Below are 16,479 nucleotides of genomic sequence, written 5' to 3' on the forward strand. Positions count from 1 at the left end.
AATTCATGCAAAGCCAGCTGTAGTGGAACGATGCAGTGCGGAGTTTCAGAGATTTCTTCCAAGTTAGTTGCACCTGAATAACAAAAGCTTCTCACTTCTTAGCGATTGTGTCATTGTTGTTGATCGAAAGGGTAGAAGTGAAGTGTGATTTAAGCTAGGACGTGAACTTTTGTTGTTCTTTAATGGCGTTTTCTGTCACCACGCATCTCTTCAACCACACGATAATTATTTTTGCTGCTTGGCTTGTTGCAGAAACATAATTTCGGACAGAGGCACTCGTTCCGGAAGCTTCTGAATGACAGCCATACGCCGATCTTGAATTTAATCAGGTGAGTGCCCTTCTTTCGTTCCAATTCTTTATAGGTTGTATTCACTGGCGAGGCATGCATGCAGGTAGCCATATGAGTGCGCCGTCGGTGGGTACATTGGGCTCCGCGGGATGGCGGTACTTGTCCGTGCTAACACGATGTGTGTTGGACGTCCCAAACTCTGCCCCACCAAACGCAAAGTAATGCCTCGACTCCAATGTGAGTGCGATTAACGACATCTCTGTTGACACCACCATTGAGAATCATCGGGTTGAACGAAGCAGACGACGCACGCCGGTGTTATTTTTTCTGTGGCGTGTGGGCGCAGTGGCACAAAACCGTGGCCCTTCGGACATGTCTGTGGCCATTTCCAGTGTTGCCAAGCAAAGACATTGACAGCTACACTTTTCAGTGAATACCATCTATACAAACTGCAGGTGCAGGCTTCATGTGTGAAGTCAGTAACAGCAGTTTGGAAATTTCTGGCGGGCCCTGCCTGCCTACAGGGGCGCTGAGAAAACAGGTGTCTTTGACTGAGTGGAGTTATAGGGATTAAAAGTGCCAAATCATCATTGCCCTAGACATCCGCTCGAGGATTTCCTTCAGATGTTGGGGGTGACGAAGTGGGAACAAGGTTGCAGTTTTTCTAACGTCACCTGCTGCTGCACAACAAACGGTTGACTTAGTCCACTAACCAGTTTTTCTCATGAGGTTGCAGAGTGTGTGTGCACTTCCCTCCCTGCCCCCTCAATGTCAGTTGTGTGGGAGAAAACACCCTTTTGGAAGGGTAGCCTTGCAGAAATGATCGCATGCGATGCCTTAGCGGTGTTGCATAATTGAATGTGTCATCATGCAGCTGGATTTATGGGCAGGTGCAAGAGCAAGCACGTAGATAAATTAGCGTGGGCCTCTCACACAAATGCCAGAGCAGCTGGCATAACAAATCTGCCTGCCTTTCATCTCTGCCAGCAAGACGATAGTTCGGGCGGGGGCCACTTTAGACGAATAAAATGTCGGTTGATGTCATCCAGTTAGTTCAGGACAAAGGACCAAGAAAAAAAGGGTAGTGGGCTCTGCAATTACTAATATACCTAGGTAGCTGGTACTAGTTTGAGTGTAAAGCATGAATCTAAACACTAGATTACGGCTTCAAACCAGTTAAGTCCAAAAATTTTGATTGTGAGCAGGATTGTGATTCTATTAGTTTGTGCATGCCTGTAATGGTTGAACTTAAACTTGAATTTGCCATATGTTTTGTGTTCCGGAACATTTTTGAAATACCCCCACGTTGACCTAAAAAAATTCAGTTTTGCACCATAGTGGAAGCTTGGGCCCTTAGTGTGGGGGTTGTGTTAATCAAGGCATATGATGTGGTGCGTTATAGCAATAGCAATGGGAATGCTTATGCTAAAGCTGGTAATTTTCCTCAGAGGTACTCCAGTTGTGGATGTAGTCTTGTGTAAGCTGCATAAATAACTGCTTCAGAATGGGGCTGGGTAGAACTTCTTGTTGAGATAATTGGTGAGTAGTTCCCTTGGTTTGAAATGCAACGAAAAACGTGCACAACAGAGTTAAACGAGACGATGAGAAAGAAAGGCAGTAAGTAATACATACATGATAAACACGATAAAGATGTTCATAACATGTCTTTGAAAAATCCCATTTCACTATTCTACAGTGCAATCGAGCTATCACTCACGGAATCCCTTGCTCTCTTTCTTATATAGGGCGCTTCAGCTAGTTCCCTCGCATCCCTGTTCTTACTTCTGTTCAGTATTGTGATTTCATTAAACCATGGTTCACAGCCCAAGGCATGACAGTGGGTAGGCAGTTGTGTGCCCTGCCTTCTTCCTATAGCCAATTCATGTTCCCTGGCTCGCTCGTTAAGGCAATGGCCCATCTGGCCAGCGTAACACCTTCTTCAAGATACCAGGATTTTGTAGACAGCATTGACAGCACAATCGACATAGTGATTTGAGTGTTTTTTCCGCAGGCCTTCTTCCTGTGTTCACCCGGTATGCGCGAGCACAGGCGCGCAAGATTACACTGGGCAGAAAATGCAAGGGTGACCCCGCATCTTCCGCCGACCTTTGTCAGCTTGACAGTCGCATTTTGCGGACAGCAGTTGACTTGGGCCTTCCTGTTTCTCTTTTTGGGGACTTTCCGAGAAAGCATTGCTAGAATGTTTGAGTTTTGTTGCTTCCAAAATCAACCAATTACCATCTACCATGGGTGAAACACGAAATTTTGACTAATATGTGACAGTGTAATGGCTTTTGTCTTGCAGAAATACTTGCATTATCTTGTGCTAATGAGTTCAAGAAAGTGGCTTCTTTTAGGAGCAGTGAAAGCGCATGTGCCGCACATGTGGTGTTTTTTATGATTCAGTTTCTCTTGGCTGGGCACTAGAAGACGAATATTGCATCCCTGCCACAGTTGCGATGACTGGCTGCTGATAGTTACGCACGCACGCGCGCGCGCGCGCGCGCGCGCGCACACACACACACACACACACACACACACACACACACACACACACACACACACACACACACACACACACACACACACACACACACACACACACACACACACACACACACACACACACACACACACACACACACACACACACACACACACACACACACACACACACACACACACACACACACACACACACACACACACACACACACACACACACACACACACACACACACACACACACACACACACACACACACACACACACACACACACACACACACACACACACACACACACACACACACACACACACACACACACACACACACACACACACACACACACACACACACACACACACACACACACACACACACACACACACACACACACACACACACACACACACACACACACACACACACACACACACACACACACACACACACACACACACACACACACACACACACACACACACACACACACACACACACACACACACACACACACACACACACACACACACACACACACACACACACACACACACACACACACACACACACACACACACACACACACACACACACACACACACACACACACACACACACACACACACACACACACACACACACACACACACACACACACACACACACACACACACACACACACACACACACACACACACACACACACACACACACACACACACACACACACACACACACACACACACACACACACACACACACACACACACACACACACACACACACACACACACACACACACACACACACACACACACACACACACACACACACACACACACACACACACACACACACACACACACACACTGTTCACTTAGTGTTGTAACGCTTAGAAAGACGAAATACAAGTTTGTTTTATTCGAAAGATTTCGTGTTCTGTAGTGCCCCCAGTGCTTGTCCAGTAGCAAACGATGTGAATTAATCAATTTAACTCTTTCGTTACCGCGGGAAATTGACCAATTTTGAAGGGTCTAACAAAACATTTTTTTGTGCTATACATATTGGTTAGGCACACATTGCAGTGACATACAATGCAGATTATTCCACGCGCTTTCCAACGACACCAGTTTTATTAATGTTGTCCTAAATATTGATTCCGAAAAAAATTATCGAATTCGAAATTTTTGTCCGCGCGTCGAAGAAAAAAGAAAAAAGTAAGTTGTGTATAATAAACCACGTGTAGTAGAAAAAATTTAGAATATACATTTTGTAGGTAGACATTTCAAAAACCCGTCCTAGAAAAAAAAATTGAGTTGCGCAGTACAATTTGTCAGATACAAAAGAAAATGTTAGCCCACGTGGTGCCCATGCCATGTGGTGAAGCCCAACCTCTATTTCAAGTTATGCTATTTTGGATAGTTCTCTAGAAAAAATCTGGTGGTTTGACATTATTAAAGGCCCAAATTAGCCTCCATGTGATGTAAAAACACCTTGTCAATGATTATGACCGGCACAATATTGAAGGCAAGTAAGCGATGTGAAAAAATCCGCTTGGAGTTGAGAACCAAACTCTTTGGTGGATGCTTGTTGACGTTCTGATGATCGCTCATCAGTCAGAACTTTCATTTGCGTTTTATTATCATGTTCTGACTCACTATGGTAGCCCTGCTTGCAGGAATAAGGTACGACGCGCTAGAATCATGCCCAGCAAGCTTTCACCAAGCCGCCGTCGGGCTGTGAAGCGAGTTCAGCACTATGAGCCTACTACATTGCAGCGCCACCTAACAATTTCGAAAAGAAACAAATACAAGGCTGTTGGAGACTTTGTCAGAATAAACAGTACTACTAAGAAGCGACACTAGACTTCCGGAAATACCCTCGTATGAAACCGAAACTGCCCGCTGAACCGCTGGCGGCGTTCAAGGCCAATTGGAAGCGTTCTCCTCGTCTGAACTGATACCTGACGACTTGGTGTTATCGTTTGACTTTCAGCGGAAGCTCTTATCGCAGAAGCAAGGCGTAGATAAAGTGGAAGCGCGAGCGGCATGCTTGTTTTGAGCAGCAGTAGCGGGCAACGGAGGTGCCATGGCAAATGAGCTTGTAGTTGGGTAACTGCGTAGTAGCGCCAAATGTGAATTTCGCAATGCGAAAACAAAACCGAAACTGCTGGAAACTGGTTGAAAATGTGAGGCACACTTGCTAGACATGCGGGGGACCATCAGAAATAAGCTCTGGGAGAATAAAGCTGCCCTTTGTCCGAACCAAAGATCATTAGTGAATAGCTGGGGCCATTTTCAAGTAATTATCACCTCTCAACGCTGTCGGATTACAAAGCTGACCCCATTATTTGGTATTTGACTTGCCAGGAGCCTTTTGACAAAAGAAATATTATGGTAATGCAGCCTAACCACGACCTGCATCCTTTTTTCTCAAGTGCAGCGGCCACGCCCCCTTCGTCAAAAACACGCGCACCTCAGCTCGCAAAAAACGCCGCCAAAAATCTCAATGTCGCCGGAGCGGGAAAATTTAAACTGATTCTAAAAGGGCAATGCCTAGACTAATCACTGGCTGCATTAGGTGTACGAGAAACGACTACAACATGTCGAAATAGGCAATATAAATCATCGATCACCGGTGATCGATTTGAATAGGCGTGGTAACGAAAGAGTTAAGCAAAAATTTTGATTCTCAAGCAAACGATGCTTTATTTACTGCGAATTAATCAATTTAAGCAAAAATTTTGATTCTCAAGCCAAAACGTGTGTTTGAATGACGTTTGCAATGATATCATAAGAACAGGTCTTTCTGCTAAACTTGGTGTGGAGCGGAGACTTGCTTACTGTTAGTCAACCTAGATGGCGCCACCCCACTGTGGCAAGCTGTTTTCAAAAAGCCTTTGGTTTGTTTGTGAGTGTATTTAGACCTGGCTTGTTTTTGTTCAAGAAAATCGTTTTGTGAAACATGGTGCTCGCTCGACAAATATGGTCACGTGAGACATCGTCGCTTGCACCAATCGACCAGTGTCGTCTGAGACGACCCCAAAGCCCCACAGTCCCGCAGTGCTGTGCACCTAAACCAAGCATAGTGCGCGCAGTACCAACAGCAGTGTGCATCAGTACTTGTATGTTCACGTGCCTTTGTAACTTCCACTGTTTGTCCCACCATTCTTACTGATATAAAAAGAATGTGTCCTAAATTTAAGCGCAAATAGCTCATTCGGCAAGCTTATAAGCTCTGCCTAATTTGCGTTTGCTTTTGCCGGCCTCAGGCAATCGTGCATCTGGGCGCATATGACATCACAGGTTCTGTTACCAGAAATGAGCTAGTGGGTCGCATGGCCATTCCCTTTTTTCCTAATTATATAGCTTATTTGAGCCAAGTTTACGTTAAAAGTGGTGTCACGAGGCAATCTTTTGAATGAACCAAACTTGAATTTTGTCTTCATGGCCCCTTTAATTTAAGTGAGGAGGTAGCGGCTTCTGAGGAAATGCCATCCTGTGCAGCTACCTGGAGTGCCTGGTCCTGGTGGAGAGCCTTGATCTGGACTGGCTGCACGAGTGCCACCTGAGGAGCTCGTGAGTTGCGCTCCCAGCACCCTCGGTGGTGGTGAGCTGGTGGCTCGTCGGTTGCACTCTTCCTCCTCTCTGCTTCGCACCTGCGGCAGCCTGTCACAGTTGGCCGTCTTGGCGTCTTGGAGGCCTGCCCTCCAGGAAGGCCAAGGATGGGGAAATGGGAGAATGGCACGAAAAAGAAACGTGTTTGTTGGCAAGAGTGTAAAGTGCATGGGGCATAAAGTGCATGTGTTGGGCCAGCAGACTGTTTAATTAAGCCTTTCAGTTGAGTTCATGCCGGAGGCACGCCAGAGGCAGGGTGTTGTGATCGGAATTTTGACACATTTTTCGCAGGACGGACCACCAGCTGCTGAAGGACACAGAGGCACTCAAGGTATGGGAACTTTGTGACACACCTAAAAAATTTGAAGTCTAACAGAATGCGTTCAACAGTTTGCAGTTTGTGGGCCTGGGAATTTGGTTCTGAAGCTGCTTTAGTTGGCATACGCCGATGTGTTGCATACAGTTGAGCATTTAAAGGATATTCCTGGCCTGTGCACCGCAGAGCAATTTTTGTTACTTTGAGTACAAGGTGTGAAAGTGAAGTGCGTTCAGAATGACATGCTGTGGAAGCATTCTGCAAGTTCGCTAACCACTTTACTATTTTGGGTATTATTCTCTCTTAATTTCTATTTTCAAATGTTCAAGGTGCATGGGCCTATTTTAATTCTGATCCAATGGTGTTGCAAAAAAAAAGCCTATGTGCCATTCTCAACAGACTGATTTGTTAAAAAAGGCACGTTGGTGCTGAAACCAGGCCAGACTGGGGAGGTTTGTTAAGCAGGCTACTGTGGTTCCCTTCTAAATATGAAATGTGCTTAGCCTACTGCCCAGCACTTTTGTGTCAGCACACAGATCCAGGTGGAACAGGTACTAAAGGGGAGCGTGAAATGATGACACGTATTATTGATGTTATGTGGAAAGGGACCATGCGTGAGGTGCTCAGATGAAGCATTGTGCATGTTGAGCAATGGCAGGGCTGAAGGCAGTCGCTGAGCCTCTGCCCTGTTTGCGTTGAGATAATTGTAGTGCAGGGCTCCCCATTGGTGTCACTCCTCTTCTCAAGTGTGCTGATGTTGCTGAACTTTACTGTGGTGCCAGTCACTGCTGGGATGCTGCGCGGGTCCGCAGGTGTTGCTTTGGGCGTTGTGCCAGTGATTGTGATTAGGCGCCCATAGTGGGCCCGTACCTAGTACTGATGGCGGTGGTGCCCGTGTGCAGTCCCTGGACCGCAGCATGTCCTGCCTGGGCGGCAACCGCGCCCACGGCCCCCTGCTGCTGTCGTGGCTGCTGGTGCGCTCCTGGGTGCTTCCCGGCACCACGCTCACCGCCCTGGGCCGGGAGGCCCTGCGGCTGGAGGCCTTTGGCTACCTCAACAGCGCCCTCCGGCACCCGGCCTTCCTGGGCACCGGGGTGAGCGCTTCTTGTTAACTATCAGCACCCCTTGGATGTGCAGCGGGGCATGCCAGACTGTGTAGCTGTGTGGCTGTGTTGGTGGATTCGTAAGGGCCTTCTGCAGCATTTGCCCTCCTCCTCCATTGACCCTTACCCTGGTATTCTGAATCCTTCCTCCACTCGAGCCGCCAGTGGAGCAGGTCCTTGAAATTGATTTCCCCATGCATAAGCATTGCGGAATCCTCCCCTCAGCCGAGTGGAGGAGCACATGGAGTGGAGGAGGGACTCGGAATATGGCCCTTAGTATCTGTTCTCCCGTAAGTATCCCCTCCTTCTTGAATTTGCTGCCAACGCCATGTGTTGACCATTTTGTGTAATCCGTATTTGCAGCATTAACTTCACGTTCATTTGTTACAGATCCTCGTAGTTGAATGCCCGTAATATTAGGATTTGCCTTACTAAGATCTGAGAAGCAAACATTTTCATGTAACATCTTGGGTGGCTTGCTACCACAAAAAACTGTTTGTGGCAAATGTGACACCAAAGCCAGAAATGTAGGCGTGGCAGTTATCAAAAAAGGGACCCTGAAAAAGCCTTGTCTTGTTTTGGCGAGTGGGCTGGCCGAGCCTATGTGACGTAGCTACATTTGGATACGGCCTGCATTGGTGGGACCCTGTGTGCGTGAACGCGTTGAGGTTGGCAAAATGGCCAAGCTGGTTATCTTTTTATAAATGAGAGTTGAGCATTTTTAAGCAGCCAGTGAATGGCCCATTGCATTTGTTTGCAGGTGGTGCCCAGCAAAGTTCACGCCATTGTCTACGAGCTGGTGTTGCTGATGGTCACCTCGTTTGAGCACAGCACCTTTGGCCCCATTGAGGTGAGCTGCTGCACGGGTGGTCCCAGCTTATAGCAAAACGACCCCACAGGATTTGTTTGTTTTTGCCGGAAGTTCCCAATAAGTGCGCTGTCATTGTTACTGTGACTTCTGGTAGTACGAGGGAGGCCGACAAATACGCCACTTGGCTGTTTTTTGTTGGTTTGCCAAGGCATTCTGCTGCTGTTGAGCCACAGGCCGCCAGTGAGACTCCCAGTGCTGTCAGCAGTATCTTATTTCTGGTGAAGAGGAATTAAATCCAGGCTTGTACGTGTGCGGGAGAAGATAGTTTGCCCTCTTGGTAGCCTTATTTGTGCAGGGCCCCCAACCGCGGTGTGCCTTCTAGCCCTGACAACACTGTACCGTGCTCAGCATCAAACTTGGTTCCTCTAAAAACCCTTTGATGTCCCAAACTTTACTTTTTTCACTTACGATTACGAAAACATTTTTGTGACCTGAAAGGACTCCAGACATCACAAATATGAAGTCAGAAAGAAAAACTAGGTTTATTAGGACGGACAAAATGAGGTGTTGCTTCTGAGCAACACCTGGCACTTGCTGCTTCATATATCAGCCGAACAAGGACGCTACCTTTATCAGCCTCAACGTGCTCATTTTATTGTTCAAGTTGAGACGATAAACCCCAAGATTATATTGTTATCATTTGTGATAACAACGAAATTGCACAATTTTGCTTACGTGTCACGGGCCCATTGAGCTTCCGGGCTTGATGCGAGTTGACACGCGTAAACAAGTGTTGTTTTTTAGCGCAAAAAAGTACGTGCTGCCCTGTCTTGCTCAATTTTCGGAGGTCCGAGTACCTTCGTCTGTCAGCACGTGGTGCTAGATGTCCAAAGAATTACAAAGCGTGTGAGGAAAAAAAATATTGTTTGGGGTGTTGCTCCTGAGCATCAAACAGTTGCAGTGCTGTGCGTGCGAGAGAAGCGTTTCAAATCTGAGACTGAAGAGTATGGTGTTTAATAGCGTAACGGGCGGGGTGTTACAATAAATGAGTGTGTCCTTAAAAATTGTCCTGAGCAAACTGGTGCTCCTATCGCGCCCAAACTGTACACAAACATCACATTTTGCAGTATACTTTTGCAGTAAAAAAAAAAAGAACGCGGCATGCTCAGCCACAGCACGCTGACCGTCAGCTGTTGTCAGCCGCGGACATGCACTACAAGAGCAGCGTTCGCAAAGTTGTGTGGATGTTTTTTTTTTTTTTTTTTTTTTTTTTGAGTGTTTCAGTCTTATCCTTAACCAGGCTGCATGTGTGATTTGAGCAGCATAAATGCGTCATGTGGGAAGCGAAAGTGAAAGACTTAACGCTAGACCAGAAGGCGCTAAAAGCCGTCACGTCGGGCACGAAGTTGAGCGAGCTGTCATTCACATCAGATAAATGCATCAACATCCAATTAAGGATTTCATTGCAGCAAAGACTGCTTGAAGTACGAGTTACGTATTTTGAACTGCATGCATGACTTTTGCTTTTTATCTCCGGAATGCGGTTATATTTTGTTTTGTAGAGCCATGCGGCGAGGTCCGATTTCGCCCACTATTTGTTTTAGGTAATTACAGTGAACAATATTTGTAGTAAGTGCCCGCTACGGCTATAACGAAATATTATTTATAATAAACAAAACCCGGCACCCCTTTAGTTTGTTACAACAAGGCTTAACTGTATATTGGCAGATCAAAAACCTCTTTTCGTAGCTAGTTTAGGATGGTCACAAATAGCCACCGAAGAGTTCACACTAATCACAGTGAAATATCCCCCTGATTCATTCCAAGGATGTGTGTGCGTGTGTGTGAGCAGAGTTCCATAAATTAGGGCTTTTTTTCCATACTTTTTTTTTTTCTTTGCTGCAGCCACTGTTTCACCTTGCTGAAAAGCTTCTTGAGTACCCAACTATTGCTGAAGACTTCTGGAAAAAGGTGCGGGCCTCTCTCTTGTTTCCTGCTGCCTTTTGCCTTTCAAGCTGTTGGCCCTCACTGGGTCCTTGCTATTCTGGTGCAGTGTTGTGGATGAATTGTGCAATGAAAATTGTGCGAGTGTGGTCGATGGAGCCTACCTCATCACCCCTTGCCACGCAGCTTTCGAAACTCACAGTGGGAGCTTAGGAACCTTCTTTTGTTCTTTTTCTTGGCCCCTGGTGTTTTTAAAATTGCAGTTGAAACTGGCAGCTGTGAGCCAGCCCCCCAGTGAGGGATCGTCTTTGAAGGTGCCTGTGAACGATTCCTTTAATTGCGGCAACTTTTTGTGTTTTGTTTTCTTTTGTTTTTCTTTCGCAAAAAGAGTGTGCATGTTTTGCTTGTGGCATCTCTTTTCCAACTCTCGACGCTTCGCTCAAGTGGAGTGAACAATCTGGTGGCTTGCTGGCTTAGAGGGGCATTGGTTGCTGGCTATCAGCCACAAGAAGCTCCTCGTGTTGTGCCGCTCCCTCTTTTCGGGCAGGGCGAAGGTGCTGGGCTGGGCCACCTGTTTGGGGAGGCCCGGGAGATGTTTCCTCTGAAGGCGGAGCCCCTGCTTCAGATGCTGGCGGCCCTGGCCAGGGCCAGCGAGGACAGTGCTCGCAAGGTGCGTGCTCCTCGTCCCCTTCCCCCCTCGGGAGTGCCACGCTAGAGGAGGCAGGGGGATGCTGCTAGTGTGGGTGCGGGGAACGGGTCGCAGCTTTTGCGTAGCCATGTTGGATATAGAGTGACACATAATAAAGAGTTCACTGAAACAAACGATGGTTAAATTGCTGTAAGTCAGGCTGTAGTAGGGATGTTTCACTTCAAGAGCTTTCAGTCAAGAGGTGGTGTTTTAGGTACGCATACACAAATTTTCTGCGTGTGTGCGCCTAGATTTGGGGCTAACAATTTGTAGCCCGTGTGCGTGAACGCTTGCTACATTGCCACGCTATTTGCTGATTCCTCGCAGAGCGAAATCGTGGAGGCTTGTTTTGATTAAGGGTTGCTGTTGTCCTCCTTTTTGCAGAGTTTATGATGGGCCTTTTTATTTTGCGTCGAAGTGGGGTCTTTATATAGCCGAAATTCTTTCCTGAGTTGAGTCATAATCGAGTTTCCAATGCTTCACTCACTTGCCCATTTACACTGCCTTTGTCATTGAACAACACCCTTTGGACGCACGTGTGGTCTCTCTCAATGTTGGGGGCTGACTGCTCGTCACTGTGGCCCAGGTGGTGGGCTGCTTCCAGGAAGTGCCCCACTTTCTGGAGGTGCTGGATGGCATGGATCCCAACGACTTGCGGCCTCACGGAGCCGACAACGATTTGGTCCAGCTTCGTGTGGCTCGCTTGCCTTACGACTCAAGTGAGGCCAATGTCTGTGCTGTTGCCACTCTCGGGCTCTTCGTGCTGTTCTGTGCGTGCACGTGCTCTCTTTCTCCAACTATTTTGGTCTGCTGGTATCTGCTGTAATCTGTGCAGCCTTCATCTAACGGTAGGGCAAGGAGGGTGAAGGGAGAGGATGGAGGAGGAGCAACTTGAACCCCAAACCAGAGAGGCTGAAGGGTTATCAGGGGAGAGGAGGGCAGCTCGTCAGCACAAATCTATCGTTGCACAACCGGAAGGACGCTGGTGTCCTCACGTTGGCAGCAATGTTTATTGGTAAACTCACTCTACTTGCAACATGTGCTTTGTGCTTGCTCCAGCTCGGCAGTCTCTCGAGCAGTGTTTCCCCATGAACTGATCTGGTTGTGAAGCAGGAGTGGGAAGGTGAAACAAATTTTGCCAAAATTTTTTTGGGAATCTTCATCGTAGTATGGTGGAATTGCAGTCCTATGCCAAGTGGCATCGTTGAAGGGGCCACGATGACAGAACACAACTTCGTTTAATTTGAAAGAACTAGGTCCCAGTACTTCACTCAACTCCATTTATTTGACTAGAAAAACACCACAAGTATTCAGAAACTCAAATTTCATGTTACATTGACGGGCCAGCAGTAAAAACATAATTGTCAGTGTGTTACCCCTACTTTATCACGCAAATGATGCGATCACAGGGAACTAGAGGCCCCACTACATTCGTCCAGTCATGTGTCTTAGCGACGCATTAGTTCGGCGGTCACCAATTGCGCAAACAAAATTCTGTGACATCATAGGAAAGTCGCCAGAAAGCGGTTAATTGGCCTCTGCTTCATGTGTTTTCTTTAATATCTCCATTGTTTGTTCGGAGTTTGTGATAAGATTGGTATCATTGTTATCAGGACAAAGCAGTCTTTCTAATGAACCAAACCTCTATTTTGTCTGCACGGCCCTGTCATCTCCAGGAGGCAATGACATCAGAGGGAGATGACAATTCTTTTTTTTTTGTTGTTGTTGTTTAGCGTAGGGTGCATATAAATTTTACTGATTACCTAATGACCCTGTCACACGGCAAGTCTAACGGTGTTTAGAGCAGATGTCATTTGCTCTAAATGGCTTTAGTTCGGCGCTACACGATAATACCGAATGACATTCGAGGCAAATGGCATTTAGCGGCTAAGTGAGGTTTGGGAGCTCATTCAGTGGCCAAATCAGTAGCCTTGACAGCAGTGGCGTGTCACTAGATGAGAAAGTTCAGTATTAAACAAAAGCAGACTGTTTTTAGAAATTGTCAGTAAACTTACATTTTCCCCTTCATATTGTTTTTCAAATGAAGAACGACAAACAAGTATTTTCGAAAAAAAAATCTCGTCCCCAATGTGCGCACTGGCCTGGTAAGGCTTATTTGCGTACTTGTCTCGGCTTGTGATGTGTACTTATGTCGGCTAAAACGGTGGTTTTCTTCTGTTTAATTGAAAAAAAGAATTATCTGTTTTGTTTTAAAAAAAGCTATTATGCATGAAAATATCTTAGACGCACTTGAAGTATAATTTTGCAATTTTGCGAGCTTGCTAATCGTCATCGCTATAACTATCAAATCACATTTGTTTCGCCCTGTAGACCCGCACGGCCAAACCGAATGTCGTCAACAGCTAATGTCATTCAGTTTGAATGACATTAGATTTGCCATGTGACAGGGGTATAACCTTATTATGCCGATTCAGTATAATTAGTTGTTAGTTCGGTATAATTAATAACTTTGGACTGAGGTGATGTGATGTGCCACTGACATCCCTCCCCTCTCCCCCCGAAATTATCGAAATGGGGTTTGGTGGGTGGGTGATAACGGCACTAAATCCATCTACCACCAATAACAGAGACCAATTATTATTTTGCAAATTTTGCTCTTGCAAGGTAAGCACCAACCTTGTGCATCTCTGATGTTGGCCCTTACCACAACAATTGCCCATTTTTCAGTAAGGGGAGAAAAACCACGTAAAAAAAAAAAAGGGAGGTCATGTAGAGTATGCCCACACCACTTCGAAAATTTAATTTTTTTTTCTTTTAATTTGATTCTGTTTTCCTCCCTTCATGCTTTCCCTCTTCCCATTTGTCCCCCCCACCAAATTAATTCCTGTATATGTCATCCTTTCACACCATCACATTACTTTACTTTATTAGCACACCAGTAGTACACACTGGGTTTATTACAAGAACAAGCAGAAGTCGTCACACCACTACTTTCTCAGAATGTGTACCATAATTCCTGAGCAAGTTATGTAAAGTTGGCTACATAATAGGAAGTGAGGAGGGGACAACCGAACCCATTGGATGAGCTGTGCAGCTTATTTAATGACTCTATCGGGTGATGAAACAGCAGGTACCCCTCTCCCTGCACTTTTCTCCTTTACTGTTTGCCAGAACCTTCCCATGTCACCATCACCTCTGTAACAAGCTCATGAGCTCCACCGCACCTCTCAAGTGATGCTGTCCCTGTGGAAACTGCTTTGGGCTGCCTTCAGAGCGCCACTGTTTATTCCAATTTATGGCTCTTCCCTGCTGTCTGATTTTCAATGCAGATTCCCTGGTCATCCCAGCAGGAACTGCAGGGACCCGTTTCACTTCTGGAGGTAAGCTGGTTGAGAAATACCTCGTCTAAACCAAAAAAAGAAATAATGCCATAAAGCTTGACTTTCGGCTAGTTGGGTACACGACACCTTGATAAACAGCGCAAAAATCTCGGACGAAGAGAGGGCAAACAGACACGAGCGCTGACATGAGCGCTCGTGTCTGTCTGCCCTCTCTCCGTCCGAGATTTTTCACGCTGTTTTTCAAGGTGTCAAGGAATAATGGTTACCGGTTCGAGACAAAACAGTTTGACCATCCGTTGTTGGTAATGCACAGTCAATACGATTTGGGGCTTTTCTCTTTCACGCGCAATCAACTTCGTATCCTTTCACGCGCTTTTTCCTTCAGATCATTTGCAACACTATGAATGATCTCTTTGTCGTCGCAACACAAGGAAAGGGATGTGAACCAGTGTTGTAATGGTATATTGGTACTGGCAGCGCGGGCAGAGTGAAAGGTTGAGCAAACAAATGTCACACCCTCGGCAGCCTGTAGGCGGCATGAAACACTGGCTTTGTCCTTTCCTCGATAAGATTCTGTCCGGACAATCAGGGCGAAAGAGTGCTGCACTGTGAATGGCCAAGGCCTTACACCCGAAATGTGCGTACTTGTTGCATTTCGTAATTTTCCTAAAAAGGTCGCACACCCAGAAAGTGTGACAAGTGTGACCCTCAGGAGCTGCTCAGTGGCTAAGCCGTTGGCTGTTGGCCACAAGGATGGGTGTTCGATCGCCGGAATGGGAGCTGTTTTTTTTTTTTTGGGTAAACGAAAAATGAAAACGTCCCTGTGGCGAGATTTTGGAGCTCGTTGGAAATGCCCAGGTTGTCGAAATTCCTCTGCCACACTGCAATACAGTCGAACACGGATATATCGAACTCCAAGGGGATCGCGAATTAGTTCGATATATGAAAAATTCGATATAAAAAATATGGGCTCTGAGACCTCACCTATGACGGACGATCGCTTACCGATCGTCGCATTCAAGAATGACAACTAATTCCGCACTCACGACGCAACAGGACACTTTATTTCAGTGGAAAAAAAATCGCTCATCTTGGCCTGCTTCTTCGTCCTGGAAATGAAATTAAAGACGCAGGTCTCGATCTTCTCGATGCTGCACAGCTAGAAAATTCCAGCAGCGCGCTGCGCCTTCGCACACCATGCACAACACGCACGCAAAAGACGAACAGCGCGCACGTGCCACAAAAACTTTGAAGGTAACAATTCCAAGGCTCTCTGAACGGAGTCCAACAAAACGCTCGCGATGGTCATCTCCGAGAGAAACAGTGATCTCCGAAAGGTGCGGGACAACTCGCCAAACAGCAGCAACAGCAGCAAAATGCAAAAGAAGGAGGAGGCCACCAGCGCCTTCGTTCCCTCTTCCCTTTCCGGAGACGACATCGGGGTTAGACAGACCCAGAGTGAGAGAAAGAAAAACTCTTTTTTGGCAAGCCGGGGAACGTACGCAGCCGAAAAAAAAGGACGTACGCAGTCGGGGCATCCCTACCTCGCATTGTCATATTTTCCGGGCGTTCGGGCTTGTGTGCCTAGACAGATTTAGCATACCGGGCTCCGTCCGCTAACGATACGGCGGCCGGTAGCGGGGCCTGACTGGGCAAGCGCAAATTCGTTCCGGAGGGGGGGATTAGTTACGCGAGCCAGTCTTCGCCATGCCCGCGCATTCCTCGACATCCTCCTCAGCCTCAATCGGGAGTGCAGCGACCGCCGAAGAGCACCTTCCAACTCGCGCGGCGTTCGATATACCCAATGTCAGGAAAAATACAATTCGATATAAACGTACGAATTCTTATACTTTTACACAGAATTTTCAAGGGGATAATTTATGAGTTCGATATAGACAATA

General features: G+C 46.7%; 1 protein-coding gene across 1 annotated transcript in view; it reads left to right on the forward strand.

Annotated features, from left to right (window-relative positions):
* The window catches only part of Nup188 (nuclear pore complex protein Nup188), a 69,337-nt gene that overhangs the window by 9,596 nt on the left and 43,262 nt on the right, over positions 1-16,479 (forward strand). The window contains exons 12-20 of the mRNA XM_077683338.1: positions 253-329; positions 6,304-6,375; positions 6,706-6,745; positions 7,633-7,824; positions 8,594-8,683; positions 10,550-10,615; positions 11,136-11,258; positions 11,863-11,995; positions 14,567-14,617. Of these exons, the coding sequence (XP_077539464.1) occupies positions 253-329; positions 6,304-6,375; positions 6,706-6,745; positions 7,633-7,824; positions 8,594-8,683; positions 10,550-10,615; positions 11,136-11,258; positions 11,863-11,995; positions 14,567-14,617 (844 nt within the window). The remainder of the gene's footprint in view (positions 1-252; positions 330-6,303; positions 6,376-6,705; positions 6,746-7,632; positions 7,825-8,593; positions 8,684-10,549; positions 10,616-11,135; positions 11,259-11,862; positions 11,996-14,566; positions 14,618-16,479) is intronic.

This window comes from Haemaphysalis longicornis, unplaced genomic scaffold (genome assembly GCF_048455015.1).
Source record: "Haemaphysalis longicornis isolate Haplotype H1 unplaced genomic scaffold, Haemaphysalis longicornis Haplotype H1 scaffold_9, whole genome shotgun sequence".
Classification (NCBI taxonomy): Eukaryota; Metazoa; Arthropoda; class Arachnida; order Ixodida; family Ixodidae; genus Haemaphysalis; species Haemaphysalis longicornis.